Below are 14,376 nucleotides of genomic sequence, written 5' to 3'. Positions count from 1 at the left end.
TTAACCTCCATTTGAGATAAAATCAAGAGCTGTATGAAGAACATTTCAAACTCGATAAGAAAAAAGGCGACTGATTTTCTATGGACACCTGAGAAGAATGTGTCCGGAACACCAAGCAAATAAGATCCTCATTTTCCAGGAAAGAAGATTTTTGTTTCTTTTGTTTTGCTACTTGCTTTACGTCGCACCGACACAGATAGGTCTTATGGTGACAAGAAAGAAGAAATACCCAAGTATCATGGCTGAAGGAAGTTCATCAGGATGTTTAAATTGTGGCATTGAGGAGGGAGATATTACAAAGAGAGCAGTGCTCAGAATTAAAATTGCGAAGGTGACGGATATATTCGTAGATAAATCCACGAGAACAAGGAGGGTGTTCTCGGATTACCAACGAGCAAAAGAGAGGCAGAAAAAGAAGGAGTTTTGGCGTAAAATATAAAGAACATCGACAGTCAAGGAAGTTGTGTAAGCGTAACCCATAATCGGTTGAAACGTTCCTAAATAAATAAATAAATAAATAAATAATACATGGTGTTAGTTGGAATGATAAAACTAGCCGTCTGGTGGCCATGACCATCAAGACGTTGAAGTCTAAACGGCCTGACAACGTGGTTAGCCGGTTCGAGTTGAAAAAGTTTTCACCATCAGAAAGTTGGCCGGCAGATTAGGGGAGGTGGTGGTATACCATTTATAATCACTAGATAGCGTGCCAAAAGCCTGGATTACCGGGCGAGTTGGCTGTGCGCGTAGAGGCGCGCGGCTGTGAGCTTGCATCCGGGAGATAGTAGGTTCGAATCCCACTATCGGCAGCCCTGAAGATGGTTTTCCATGGTTTCCCATTTTCACACCAGGCAAATGCTGGGGCTGTACCTTAATTCAGGCCACAGCCGCTTCCTTCCAACTCCAAGGCCTTTCCTACCCCATCGTCGCCATAAGACCTATCTGTGTCGGTGCGACGTAAAGCCCCTAGCAAAGCCTGGATTAAATTCTAAACCTGTCTGAAATCCTCATATGGATCAGGATCTTAAAAAGTGTGGCATTGAGGAGGGAGATACTACAAAGAGAACAGTGTTCAGAAGTAAAATTGCGGAGGTGACGGATCTGTTCCTATGACGCTGTTCTTGGTGATTCGCCCATCGGATGGAGACATTAAGATTTGAGTACTAACTCTTGTCTTTGCTTAAAAATAAAAACACTGCACATTTTGAGCAAGACACAAAACTGAACACACTGCATCCAGAAAACCTGTATCAGCTTCGTTCTGTATTTAACCTGAGCCGGTGCTCTCTCCAGTCTCGAATTTTCCGAAACTGGCTTTTAGTGAGTCAAAACGAATACCAAACTTTTACTGAATGCAGCATTATGTAACCTCTTCCCGCACATCAGCAGATGCAACTGTAAATCCATAGTGCAGCCAACTACTGAACAACCAATAACATAGGTATTCTATTAACATCCTGGAGCACATTGGAAGCACGCTCTAGTTAAGTAAATTCGTTTCAGAGGCGTCTACATAACTTCTTAAACCCTTGTTTTCAACCTTATCTCTAAAATACGGGTTTCATTGTGTCGTTGAAGTGAATAATTATTAATATTTTACAATTCATAATAAATGAGCCTAATTATTTTTTCAAAATATATGCAAAATTATTTCTTGTGTATTATTTAAACTATTTTAAATTTTTATTACATACCTTACCGGGTCGGAGAAAATAAATAAATCAAAGCAGAAATATAACACCACGTATATGAGCCAAAATATACCATTTAACTGTCCGCTTTTTCCCTGGGTAGTTCAACGTCAGTGCCAGCAGAACTTTCGATCTTGATCTCCAACAAAGCTAACTAAAATTTCCTAAAGATGTAAGTAGGACAGGAACTGCACTACGTATGAGTAAATTAGAATTGAAGTAAAAATTGGCTTTGAAAAAGTTTAATCCGCTACAACTTAAAACTTTGGTAAAGATAATTCCCTTTTAGAAAACAACAGATTGTAGATGACAAGTTATCAAGTGATAGCGGGACCTTTCCGTCTAAACAAGTTTAAATCACAATAACTAGGAATCCGTGTGTCAGTTACATAGAGGCTACACTAAACGTTTAGATAAACAGACTCGATTATCTGCGTCGTACTTAAACGTCCTGATACATGAGGTATGAAACAGAAATCGTCGCATATAAAAGGAAAATAAGATTAAAATTATTCCCAATTAATTAGGGACACATAATCCAAAATAATGCCAGGTTCAGGAATTTCTGATACCCCCAAAAGGACAATGAGGATAATATGAGCGCGATTTCATAATCACATATTCCTCTGGATCTGAAATTAGCACACAAAAAACACTGGTCCTGAGAAACTGGAGACGTAGACGAATTTCTGGGCCACATACTGCGGAGACGTTCATTGATTTTACATAGCTCCGGGAAATGAATGGCAAGGCCGTCTTCCTCCCTCTGTTCCAAACATAACATTCATCTGTCTGCAGATACACATAGCTACACGGCAAGCTTCCCACAAGTCTGCTTATCATCACATAACTAATAGGTCTCCTTCATGCCTGTCAGTACAAGGCAGCACTCAGCTGAACCAAATCTCATCCATTCGCTAGGGAACATCACCATATTGCGGGGGCTTATGGCCTCCCATTAACACATAATAACATGTCACTCTGGTCTGGAATCCTTTTTCTCAGATTCTTAATTCCCATTGGATAGGCCTACATGCTGTATCTCACTTCAGGTCATCCGGAATATACTCATTAAATCCCTTTTCTTCACTCAACTGACCCTGGTACAAGCCACGTCCATAGACATGTGTTAGCTTGCCGGAATAATTTCGAAACCCCTCTTAGTGCAACGTTTCGATTTGATATCCATAGCTTCCGCTGCATAACTGAAAAGGTCATGCACATTAACAAAATATGCAATTACATTCCTTATGTCACCTGGCATTCCCAGTAAGTACTTCACAATTGCCTATCATTTGCGAAATTTGGTTACATGAGTAATTAGCACCATGTTTTCATACCCCCCAGGCATATTTCATTCCTCGTTGCTTCTTATATGTGTGGTATCTGTGAAACCCAAGACATCATTCGAGTCGCTCTGTCCCTTAATCTGGCTTCCTTCCTCTCTCACACAACTTGCCAAGCCCAAAACTAGCTCATGCTGTTCCCCTTCGAGCTCCGAGCTTCCTTTCGTGCCTTTCTTGTTTCGACATTCTGTATATCGCTTCTACTGCCCATGATGCGTTAAATAATAGCCCTATCACCATGAAATGACAAGGTTCAATATGGAAAAAATGCCGATCCCCTCCTCCATCACTTCACGCCTACTCCCCACTACCAGTTCAGGGTTGCAACCCATGCTTTAAAAACCACTAGATTACACGAAAGATATGTCTGTTCTGGTCAACAGTAAGATAATTTTAAACAGCTACGTTTGAAAAAAGAAAACTATACCCACCATCAGCTCGCAAAACGTATTATTGAAACCGTTCAGTACCGCGTTAATGGACACTTCATGAATCCCAGTAAGACATATGTGCCGTTTTCCGCATCATTCTATGAAGTATTTGGTTGCAACAGCATTTTTACGCCCAGTCCGGGATACGAACGTCGTTGCACGAGCTCGGAGGCAAGAGCTCTAGTTATGCCTACAGAGAGGGAGAAGCTGTGAGTAAGCGCGACCTTGGTATTGCCACCTCTATCGTGCAAGAGAGACGGAAAGATGACGCGCCTCTAACAAGGCTCCCTGTGTCAGAAGGCGTGGTATTGTTTCAACGCAAGAACTGGATATTACCACCAGTTTCTCACCTATTTCTTGGATACCAACTCACAAATTACGCGGTCTAAGCAATAATAATAATAACAACAACAACAATAATAATAATAATAACAATAATAATAATACTAATAAAATTTCGTTACAAGCCCAGGAGAATTATATGAAAGGAATCAATGAAGTCCGCCTAATTTAACTTATTTAATAATGTAGAGACATGAGTTACTTCTCGAACACATTCTTAATGACGTATTTAGATAACACCGCAATGATGGACAACAGATGTCTTTGGCAGTGTTCGTTACCCCCACCATCAAGCGCCAAAAAGTCAAAGAATGCTTTAGCAATTACTATGAAATCTGCGATGCGATTTGGATGAAAATAGATCAGTAGATAGAGGGTGTAGAGATCTATAATCTGAATATCCATTCGACTCAGGAAGTTGATTAATAGCGGAGCGATTGTGTTAAAGTGGGAGGAGCTTTCCACTTCCTTGGCGAACTTCACCGATCTGCTACAAAAGGAGCTCCCACCTGCTTGCCAATATCCATTCTATTCATGTTATTGAGTCTGTTCAGTTATAAATTATTCTGTTTCAGCCAGAGGCTTATGTATTTCATAGTGCAACCTAAGTGTTCCCATCTAGAACTACAATTATTGTATGGTGTACGTTTGTGATACTGACATCAGTACTCAGTGAAGGAACGAATTCAAATAATGCAATTTTCAGGCTAAAAAATGAATTTCATTTAAAAACCGGGTTACGTTAACTGCAAATCGTCAGTGTACGGTGAAATATTAAGCATATAGAACTAATATTAGCGGCAGAAAATGTCATAAAATAAATTTAGTCCGATCAACCTGGGATGTGTGCCATAATTGAAGAGTGACGATAAGTTGGTGATAGACACATTATCGAATATTTGTGTCTGTAACGAACGGCGCGCGAGTGGCGATCTTCAGAGACACTAATCGCTACTTTTGGTAGTCCATATCGAGCTTATGAGTCGTTACTACCATTGTCGCATTATCTTGAAGTAAGATAGACATTGGTTCAAATAACCCGACTTCTATTTATGTTCGCATGTATGTGAGTGCTCCTCGAACCCAGGGTATACCTCTTCTAGACCGCGCCTTTGTGCCAGCAATATTGCTGAGTGGAGAGACAGCATGATACCTTGAACGGCTTTGAGGTAGCAGTTTCCAGTACATCATGGAGTCAATGGGGAGCTGGTTGAATCCAGGACCTTCTACTAGCGAGACGGCAGTTATGGATAACTAAATCCATATCGGTATCGCCAAATGATAGCAGGTGACACGCCAAAATGATAAGTACATTCCAATGATCTCTTAGCATGAAAATCCGTCAATGTTATAGTAATATGTTAATTTAACTTTGAAAGTAAAGTCAATAAAATCCACTTCGATTACCTACATTGTGTGTAGGTAACGAGATGTACGAGTTTCTAAAGGGTATAGTTTCTCCTTGTCAATTTTATTTCCTGTCATCAGTGTGGTTATGGGTTATCACAACATTTATTTCCGGGAATCTCCATGAACTAGTGTATTACGCCCTGTAGGTTGTATGTCTGTTTAATGAAGCACTCTTAAATGGGGTGGATTTAAATATTTGGTTAAATATCCACAATATTTCCAAGTTAGTTCAGATGTTACGATCTTCTCAAGTTCCAAACATTAATTTGCTCAGGTGCTTCACAGTTTAAATTTGCAAGGCTATAAACTTTCTCATGTAGTTTAAGGATTTTTGTTAAGTGAAGAAGATACGATTGCTCGAGGTACGAACAAATGACTTAGACAGATACGCGGGGGTGTGTAATGCTATAATTGAATCCATATTCTTGAGGGTTATCTACATATGTTAGAAGATATTTGAATAGTGTGAATATTAAGTACCTGTAATTGAAAATGTGGGCGATATAAATTATAGATGAAGAAGTGCAATAGGGAGAGAGATGACGATAATAATAATAGAGAGGCCAGTACTGAATGTTGCTGCGGCATTAGATAAAATGAATGATATATGAATAGTGCCTGTGGTGGTGCTCGCACACACTCAACTGTTGGTGCTCGAGCGTGTCATCGAGATGAATAATTTATGGCCTCCTAGTAGAGGGGAAAGAAAGTCAAATTCCAGACCCTCAGATGTTGGTCCCTTTACGGATATGCCTTGCCGCTTGCACGCCTGTAAATAGCAAAGATAGTATCGCTCATTTTAAATACCGTATTTAAATATTCAATTGCTTAGTAATTTTTTTCGCAAGGTTATATGTTCATTAAGTCAGAGTTGGTGTATTCCCTCCAATTAGGGTATTTAAATAAAGTTGTAGTAGGGAATTTCAGATAGCACCTAGAAGCTAAGGCGGCATGGTACGACACCCGACTGCTATCGAAGTCTTTGTCTCGATATCAGAAGACCTTTAAGGGGTCACAGTTTCTGCATAGCATTAAAGTGCATTATAATTTGTTTACTGGGAAAATGCTCCACCATATTTTATGTGTCATTGTTTATGCTGTATGTAAATTGTATGTTGATTTAGTTGTGGAGTTCAAGGCTAACCAACGTTGAAGTGACCGAATTATATATATTAGTAGTAAGTCTATTACTCCGGAGATTCCCGTATACTCGGTATTATAGTAATGTTTAATGTGTTATTGTAAGAATTATTGTGGTAGGCGACGACGCGATTTTCATGACTGCTTAATTAGTGGAGTAGATGGAGTGTACTTATTACAAAACCATGTCCATGATTTCGATGCTGTAAAAATGATTCACCAGAGGTGCCACTTTCTTCCCCTTTGTTATATCTCAGTGTATTGGATATCCAAATGATGTCGGTATTCAGGTGAAAGGGGCAGATCCCTATTAATTTGTAATGAAATATAATAAATGCGGTGTGGAGTGTTTTGGATTTGAAATTCCAGAATTAAATTCAGGAGGAATAACGAATTGACAAAGTCATTAAATGACATTACCCATGCATTAAGATTAAGTGTATTATAATTTTTAAAATTGCCACGTAGGCAATTACGTGGCATCCCTCGTGTGTTTAAAATTTCTTAACCACTGATTTCTCTCAGTGATTAAAATTATGTTGTGAATTCGGTAAAAATTAATTCTTATTATTTAGTAGATTGTGTATTCCTCTTACTATAGTGCCCTACTTTCAAGATATTTATCGAACATAACTACGACCCGTATACTCTCGAGCGTAGCCGTTGCGCTGAATGAAAGTGGGAGGATGGGACTTCCATGCCGCGTTTGATTTCCGAAGTTCTTCATCCATGAGATTTCCATGCGTAATATTTCTGAAGCAGGATTTTATACTTTGTACTCTGTCGAGGTCCGAGACAGGTGAAATATGTAACATTTATTCGAAAGACGAATAAACACTTTCCCCACTGGAGGATGAAGACCGCTGAAGCGGCTTTTTTACTTTCCGATACGTAAGCAGCAGTATGGGAGGCGCGCGCATAGTTATTGAAGTACTGGTTTCATCTTAATGGTCGTGTGAACAATCAGAAAATTCAGTAATCGAATGACCACCACTGAATTTTCTAATTTAGTTTTTCACTCAAGAGGAGAGTTTCACTCTAAGTTTAGTAAACTTAGTTTTAACCATATTTAACTGAGATGTGAATAATGACTTAGTTGGACTTTTGCTTTTCATGGTGACGTTTATTGTTCCTCGTGACTTATTCGCCTTATTGATCACCTTATGATCACTAAATGTTTGAGATGACTTGGCGCTGTGAGACGTTTTATCGTTTTAACGCGTTTAACCTGTTGGTAGCTGTTTTCTTTTTTTTTTATTTGTCGGAGGTGCTTGTCACGTCATTATACACGTGCATTTTTAGAAACTTGATTTTAAAATGTAAATAATCTTCAGAACATTTTTCAAATTTTGTTTTAACCGCTGTATACTATGTTGTATGTAATGAAAAATAAGCAGGTAAAATTCTCTTTCTACCTTAAGTTATGTAATTTTTTATGAACTACTTATGACAGGTAAAACACATTTAAGTCAATGATACGTTTTGATGAAACTGTTCATTAAACTTCGTTAGCCACGAAAAATACAGTTTCATCTCGACAGCGCTATTCTGGATACGCCACGAATCCACCATATATTTATTCTGAGAGCAGCTGGCAGTGAAGAACTGTGCAAAATTTCAACTCATTTTACCAGACGTAAGATTGTTGACTTTATGTGTTTTGTTTGCAACCTCACGTTTATGTTGTCCTTCTAATTGGTATTTTAACATTTTCAGATCGTCGGCTTGGTGACAAACGAAAGATTTAATTGGCGGTGTATGCCTCTCATTAACGATGGCACGGAATATTCGGCAAAGGTAAGACAAAATTTTAGTTCAGGAATTTCATGCACTAATACATAAGAATGTAGACGAGTACGGAAATGAAGGCGTGGGCTTGATAAGCGAGTTACATCACCACTCGCTTTCCTTCAAGGTGGTCATGGTTCGAATCCTGGTTACTGGTGGTGGCGATTATTGTTTTGTTTTTTTGGTTTCTTTATTATTATTTTTTTTGCTAGTTGCTTTACGTCGGACCGACACAGATAGGTTTTATGGCGACGATGGGACAGGGAAGGGCTAGGAGTGGGAAGGAAGCGGCCGTGGCCTTAATTAAGGTACAGTCCCAGTATTTGCCTGGTGTGAAAATGGGAAACCACGTAAAACCATTTTCAGGGCTGCCGACAGTGGGATTCGAACCTACTATCTCCCGAATACTGGATACTGGCCGCACTTAAGCGACTTCAGCTATCGAGCTCGGTAGATTATTGTTTTAAGAGGAAGTACGACTGGGCAACCATCTTCTCTCAACATTCCCAAACACATACCCCCTGGAAATACCAGCCTTGGGGGGCCTTTGATCTGCCAAACGACCTCTGCTCAGCAGTTTATTAGGTGACGCGAGGGTCTACGTGAGGAACCCTCCCAGCCGTTACTTTTGGGTTTTGTAAACTTGGGCCGCCATCTCGCCGTCAGGTGGTTCTTCAATTTGTTGTATTCACGGAGGCTCACTGAAACTAGAAGCATCCCTTAGATCCAGGGAAAACTACTTGACCTGGTCAGGAATTGAACAATGGGGCCTCCTGGTAAGAGGCAGGATTCTCAACAATTTAGGCCTACTAGGTGCAAGTTTTCACGGCATATGAAAAGTGGTCAGTGCTAATGTAAGTGCGTTGCGGTGTTGCGCAACTAGGTAGATAGGAGTGTACAGGCGGAAGTTCACCACATAAGAAATATGTTAAAATCATGCAAGTAATAATCTTAACACATTGTTGTTAATTCCTGCATTGTTTACACCACTCGTAGTAATACGTGGAAAAAGTGAAAGAGAATCGACCCGTCGAAGAAAGAAGATACCGGCAAATGATGTCCGGCTGGGTGTCCAAATTGGCGAGTTCGATCAGTCCGCAGGTGTTTGAATATAGTTATAGAGGTGACGCTCGTGGGAGTAGGTTTACTGATACGTAAAATAATTCTAACACCACAGCGTCTCCGAAAACAGTAAAATAGCTTAGTAGTACAAAAAACCAATAAAATTTTATGATTTTTCAACAGTCACAAGAATCTCGATGTGGCTTGCTTAGCAAACATATATCAAATATGCTCTTGGCACTCAATGGTTCTGTAGGAAGAGTAGCATCAATTGTAGGGAATATACGTGATACCATTCCAAAATCGTCTTGCAATCCAGAGGTTAATATTAGTGTCGTGCAAAACACGCTCCATGCTCGGTTCATATTTGGCGAGTATGGTTATGACCGAGCCTCGCTTCTCACAGGCGAGGCGAGCTATGTTCGTTCGAACTTGCCCCTTCTTACTCGTGCTCGCTTCCCCTCGTTCTTGTTTAGCCGTACTCTGTTGTTTGTCGCGCGAACCTTTATCGATCGAAACATTTGCTTTTGCCTCAATGGTGGTCTTATGACTGAGCATGTAACTGTCAATAGTTAAACTCGTACATTTAGACTGTAATTCTACAATACACTGAACTCGGGCGGCCTCGTATATATAGGTAGGCAATACTGGAAAATAACGTAGTAAATATCGCTCCTGTAGGAGAAATGATTAATGAATTTCACGTGCTGCCACGTGTATTCCTCCTGGCTGCATACTTTACTGCTTCTATACGGAAACTAAATACATTCTTCGAAAGCTGTCTTTATGTTTGAACCCTGATCTGTTACAGAAAACATGTCTTCATAATCACACTGAGGAATGTTTAACTCGGACATTCTTTCGTGAACTTCCTCAATATTATACTTGCATTTGTTTTCTTTGTATTTGGAAATTTTGTAGTAAAAAGCACGTTACTGATCAGCTTCCGCTCTCTGTCTATATGCTGCGTAGTCAGCGTTAAATAATGGGTTTGGTTGTATTGGTCAGTCCACATATCAACAGTAGCCGAGAAACATTTGTCGTGCATAACAGAAATAATCAGCGGCATTATTTCACTTCGTATTTCATTTGCCTTTGCTTGGACGTTTCTACTGATGGTGGAAGGATGCGGTAACACATCAACAATATCTGCTCTTCCAAAATTAGCACCGATTTCAGTTCTTGCCCTAATATTTTAAAGCCTTCCCCGGCAACAGTGTTAAACGGTCGGTAATCTTTGGCACACATGAAAACACACACGCTAGTTATGGTTTGCTTTGTAATGTCGGGCAATACTTGGCGAGAAAAGCCAGCATTAAATTTGCAAACGTGTTTTTTAAATGAGTTGTACCGGATTTATATGTTAACAGTGCATTGCACATTTCACAGGAAACATACCCTGTCTGCTGACTATCTGCAGTGACCAAAAGCAGGAACTTCTTCCAAACATCAGAACTGAGCCCATCTCTCTTGATTAGTTTAAATTCACTGCTTTGAATTTTAGCCATAACGTTGCCCGTCGATTCACGTGGCATGGTGAACTTCATCTCAAAACTAACGGGTAACTCAACCATTCCTTCGCACTTTTATACCTCCGAATAGGCTTTGCTCTATGTAAACAAGGGATTCACCACATTGCTTGCAACGTCAGTTAAGCGAGCAAGGCCATCCTCCCGAGTAAGCAGCTTCGCTTCGAACATGCCCTGTCGAACGAATTGGAGCAAACTCGGGCATTTTAGCTTACACGCTCCACTCATGCTTGATACTGGTTGCATATGCAGCAAGGCACATGATGTTCTGTCTTGGTTACCCGTCTCAAGTTCGAATAATGCACGACACTAGTTAATATGTATACTCGTTTGCATTCAAAACTATCACCGCACAAAGCTGTTAGTCCTACCTATAATTCACATGGATTCCAGGGTAAGAGATGTGCTGAGTTTCGTCTCCAAGTACCTGTTCAACTAAGAATCCTAGCCTTAAGACGCCGAATCTCCTTCTAGATTTCTTTTAGATACAAAAAGGAGTTTGACCTGGTTTACGGAGAAACTATCATTTCTATGCAACTACAGTACTTTCGATGTTGTGTCTTTCAAGGGAGTCCAGTACTTGCTCAGGACAAAATATGTAACAGTAATTTCTGTCCCAGCTTGTAAAAGAGAAATTGGAATTCCCCAGTGTCTACAGATAACAACTGTACACCGATAATCAGAATTATGTTAACATTAACGATGATAATAATAATATTGGCGTATGGATTTTTGTGCCGGAAGTTTCCAAGGACATGTTCGGCTCGCCAAGTGCACGTCTTTCGATATGACGTCCGTAGGCGACCTGCGCGTCGTGATGATGCTGAAGATGGCACATACATCCAGCCCCCATGCCAGCGAAATTAACCAATGATGGTTAAAGTTTCCGACCCTGTCGGGAATCTAACCCGTGACCAAAGACCAGCACGCTAACCATTTAGCCATGGAGCCGTACAACATCAACGATGATACAGGTGGTGAGAAGTGACAAAAATTGCTCGCTAATTAAAGAAAGTGATGTAGAAACCTCGGACCCCCAGATACTTTTTTCACTCCTTTGTGCCAAGCTCCTATTTTTTTTTATCCTATACGACCCCTTTTAGTTACCTCCTGAAATCCGTCATTAGGTTTTGGAGGCCAATCTTTTCCTTTCACAACATCTTCCTCCGTCGAAGAGACAAACCTCTTCCATTGACATTCTATGATGAGAGTTAAGAAGGGATGAATAGATCTTAGTTCGCCCTCCTAAAACAAGCATCGTTATCACCACAACAGATAGCAGATTACTAACTATGAACCCCACAAATAAAAAAAAAAGATCACATGAACCATAACTATCTGGATGAAAAGACACAAAAGAAGATACTTTAAAAGACATAACCGAACTGAGTCGTCTGACTGCTATTAGTCAAATAGAGTTTTTCTGTTACATATTAAGACATAACGCCATTCTATTGAACAATACAGAAGCCAATTTTCTGGAGATAAAACTTAAGGGAAGATTTTGTGGGGAAAGCAGTGTCCTTATTATTGATGATTATTAGTCCAGCTCCTTAGTTGAATGGTCACCTAACTGGAAGGCATGGGTTTAATTCACAGCCGGGCCAGGATTTTAACTGCATATAGCGAATTCCTCTGGCTTGGGGACTGGGAGTTTGTGTCCGACTTAATACACTTTTATTCATCTACGTACAACACAACACTACCAGTCACTATATCAATATTCAATAGTGAATACAGCCCTCTATATGGTGTTGGGGCGGGAAAGGCATCCTGCCGTAAAATTGGGTCAAATTAATATCAAGTACCAACCCCAGTAAATTGGAAAAAGGGATGGAATAATAATAAGAAGATGATTCATATTTATTAACCCTTAGAATACTGGACATGGACAACGGTATATCGTTGTTTGAGCAGTAAGCCTTCGTATTTTCAGTGGTGTTTCGGAAGATATTTTAAATTTTGTTTGTAATATGTATATAGTCAGCCCAAACAAAGTATCCTCATCGAGTACGTCATGCGTCGTCCAGTGTCAACAGGAAATGATTCTCACTGAAAACGGAATTATGTTGAAAGTGTAATTTCTTTTTTTTTGTGACAATCGATAGAGCGTCCTCAGATTAGTGTAATGCGCTATTTATTGCCGTTGACAAAGTTACAAGCGCAGCAGAGAGATAATATGATGATTGTACAACAAGAGATCTCGGAAATAGCAGAAATGCATGAGTTAATAAGAGTTTAAGAAGTATATAGCATAAGGAAACGAAAAGACACTAGCAATAACCACAAGTATTGTTACTGTTAAACAAGCACGTGCGTCAAATATAGTAATGGTAAGATACATGGTGGCATTTAAGCATGCAGAGGAACAGATTGATATACCTGTAAAGGTTATTTAAATGCCTGTGAAGGCGCTTTGTGACTTGCCTGAAAAGGTTTCACATAATATGTAGTATCCGCTGGAAAGTGGGTATTCACACTTATTTAATTTATTGTTGCTGTAAAGCACAAGTGTGTGCCTTTGTTAGTTTGCCGCAAGGTGAGCAGTTACATTGTTTGATAATGATCTGTTTTTTTCGTTAATTTAAGTGTATATATAAATTAAGGTAAGATACATGTTGTCCTAGACAAGATAGCAATGCTAACGTTTAGGACAAAACAAATTTTATTCAGTACAGTAAACAAATGTAAGAGGAAAATGTTAATTGTTAAGCATGTATCAAATTGAACAAATTGCAATAAAAGAGTACTCTCTCCCATAATTCCGGAATCCGGAACTAGGGGATGGGCGTACTCCATTCTATTCTATTCTATTCTATTGCCGTTGACAGTAGAAGAGGAATATTTAATATTTCCAGTATCGGCTGCGTGAGGATGGTATATCGTCGGTTAACAAGAAAAACCTCATATCCAACAATGCTCTTCCATTTCATTATTTTCCTTAAGACTGGTCAAGCCTGTCAGCTTTATATTCCATCAAAACAATTTTTATTGTGTTCATTTTTCTACGCTTATGTGTAAAAGAAACTGAACTTTAAATACATTACACTGTAGGAGTGTGAATAGTAGTTCATGTAAATATAAATTCCGTCAGCACGGGGCACTTGAAGCTACGACTTCACACTAGTGGTTGATAATACCCGCGTTTATTGAGCCCCTGTTCAGTCCCTCCCTGGGAAGACTTGGGAGAAAGGAGACGAGCTGCTCGACTAAGTGGTATGTTCCGAGCTGTCAGTGGAGAGATGGCGTGGGAGGACATGAGTAGACGGATAAGCTTGGGTGGGGTTTTTAAAAGTAGGAAAGATCACAATATGAAGATAAAGTTGGAATTCAAGAGGACAAATTGGGGCGAATATTCGTTTGTAGGAAGGCGAGTTAGGGATTGGAATAACTTACCAATTTCTTTGCAATCATTTAAGAAAAGGCTAGGAAAACAAAAGATAGGGAATCTGCCACCTGGGCCACTGCCCTAAATGCAGATCGGGATTGATTGATTGATTGATTGATTGATTGATTGATTGATTGAATGATTGATTGATTGATTGATTGATTGATTGATTGATTGATTGATTGATTGATTGATTGATTGATTGATTGATTGATTGATTGATTGATTGATTGATTGATTGATTGATTG

General features: G+C 39.6%; 1 protein-coding gene across 1 annotated transcript in view; it reads left to right on the top strand.

Annotated features, from left to right (window-relative positions):
* The window catches only part of LOC136877733 (very long chain fatty acid elongase 7), a 192,445-nt gene that overhangs the window by 58,275 nt on the left and 119,794 nt on the right, over positions 1-14,376 (top strand). Inside the window, exon 4 of the mRNA XM_067151946.2 lies at positions 8,077-8,157. Within this exon, the coding sequence (XP_067008047.2) occupies positions 8,077-8,157 (81 nt within the window). The remainder of the gene's footprint in view (positions 1-8,076; positions 8,158-14,376) is intronic.

The sequence above is a fragment of the Anabrus simplex genome, chromosome 1, assembly GCF_040414725.1.
Source record: "Anabrus simplex isolate iqAnaSimp1 chromosome 1, ASM4041472v1, whole genome shotgun sequence".
NCBI lineage: Eukaryota > Metazoa > Arthropoda > Insecta > Orthoptera > Tettigoniidae > Anabrus > Anabrus simplex.
Note: the sequence above shows the minus strand (reverse complement) of the source record. Positions and strands in the feature narration are given on the sequence as shown.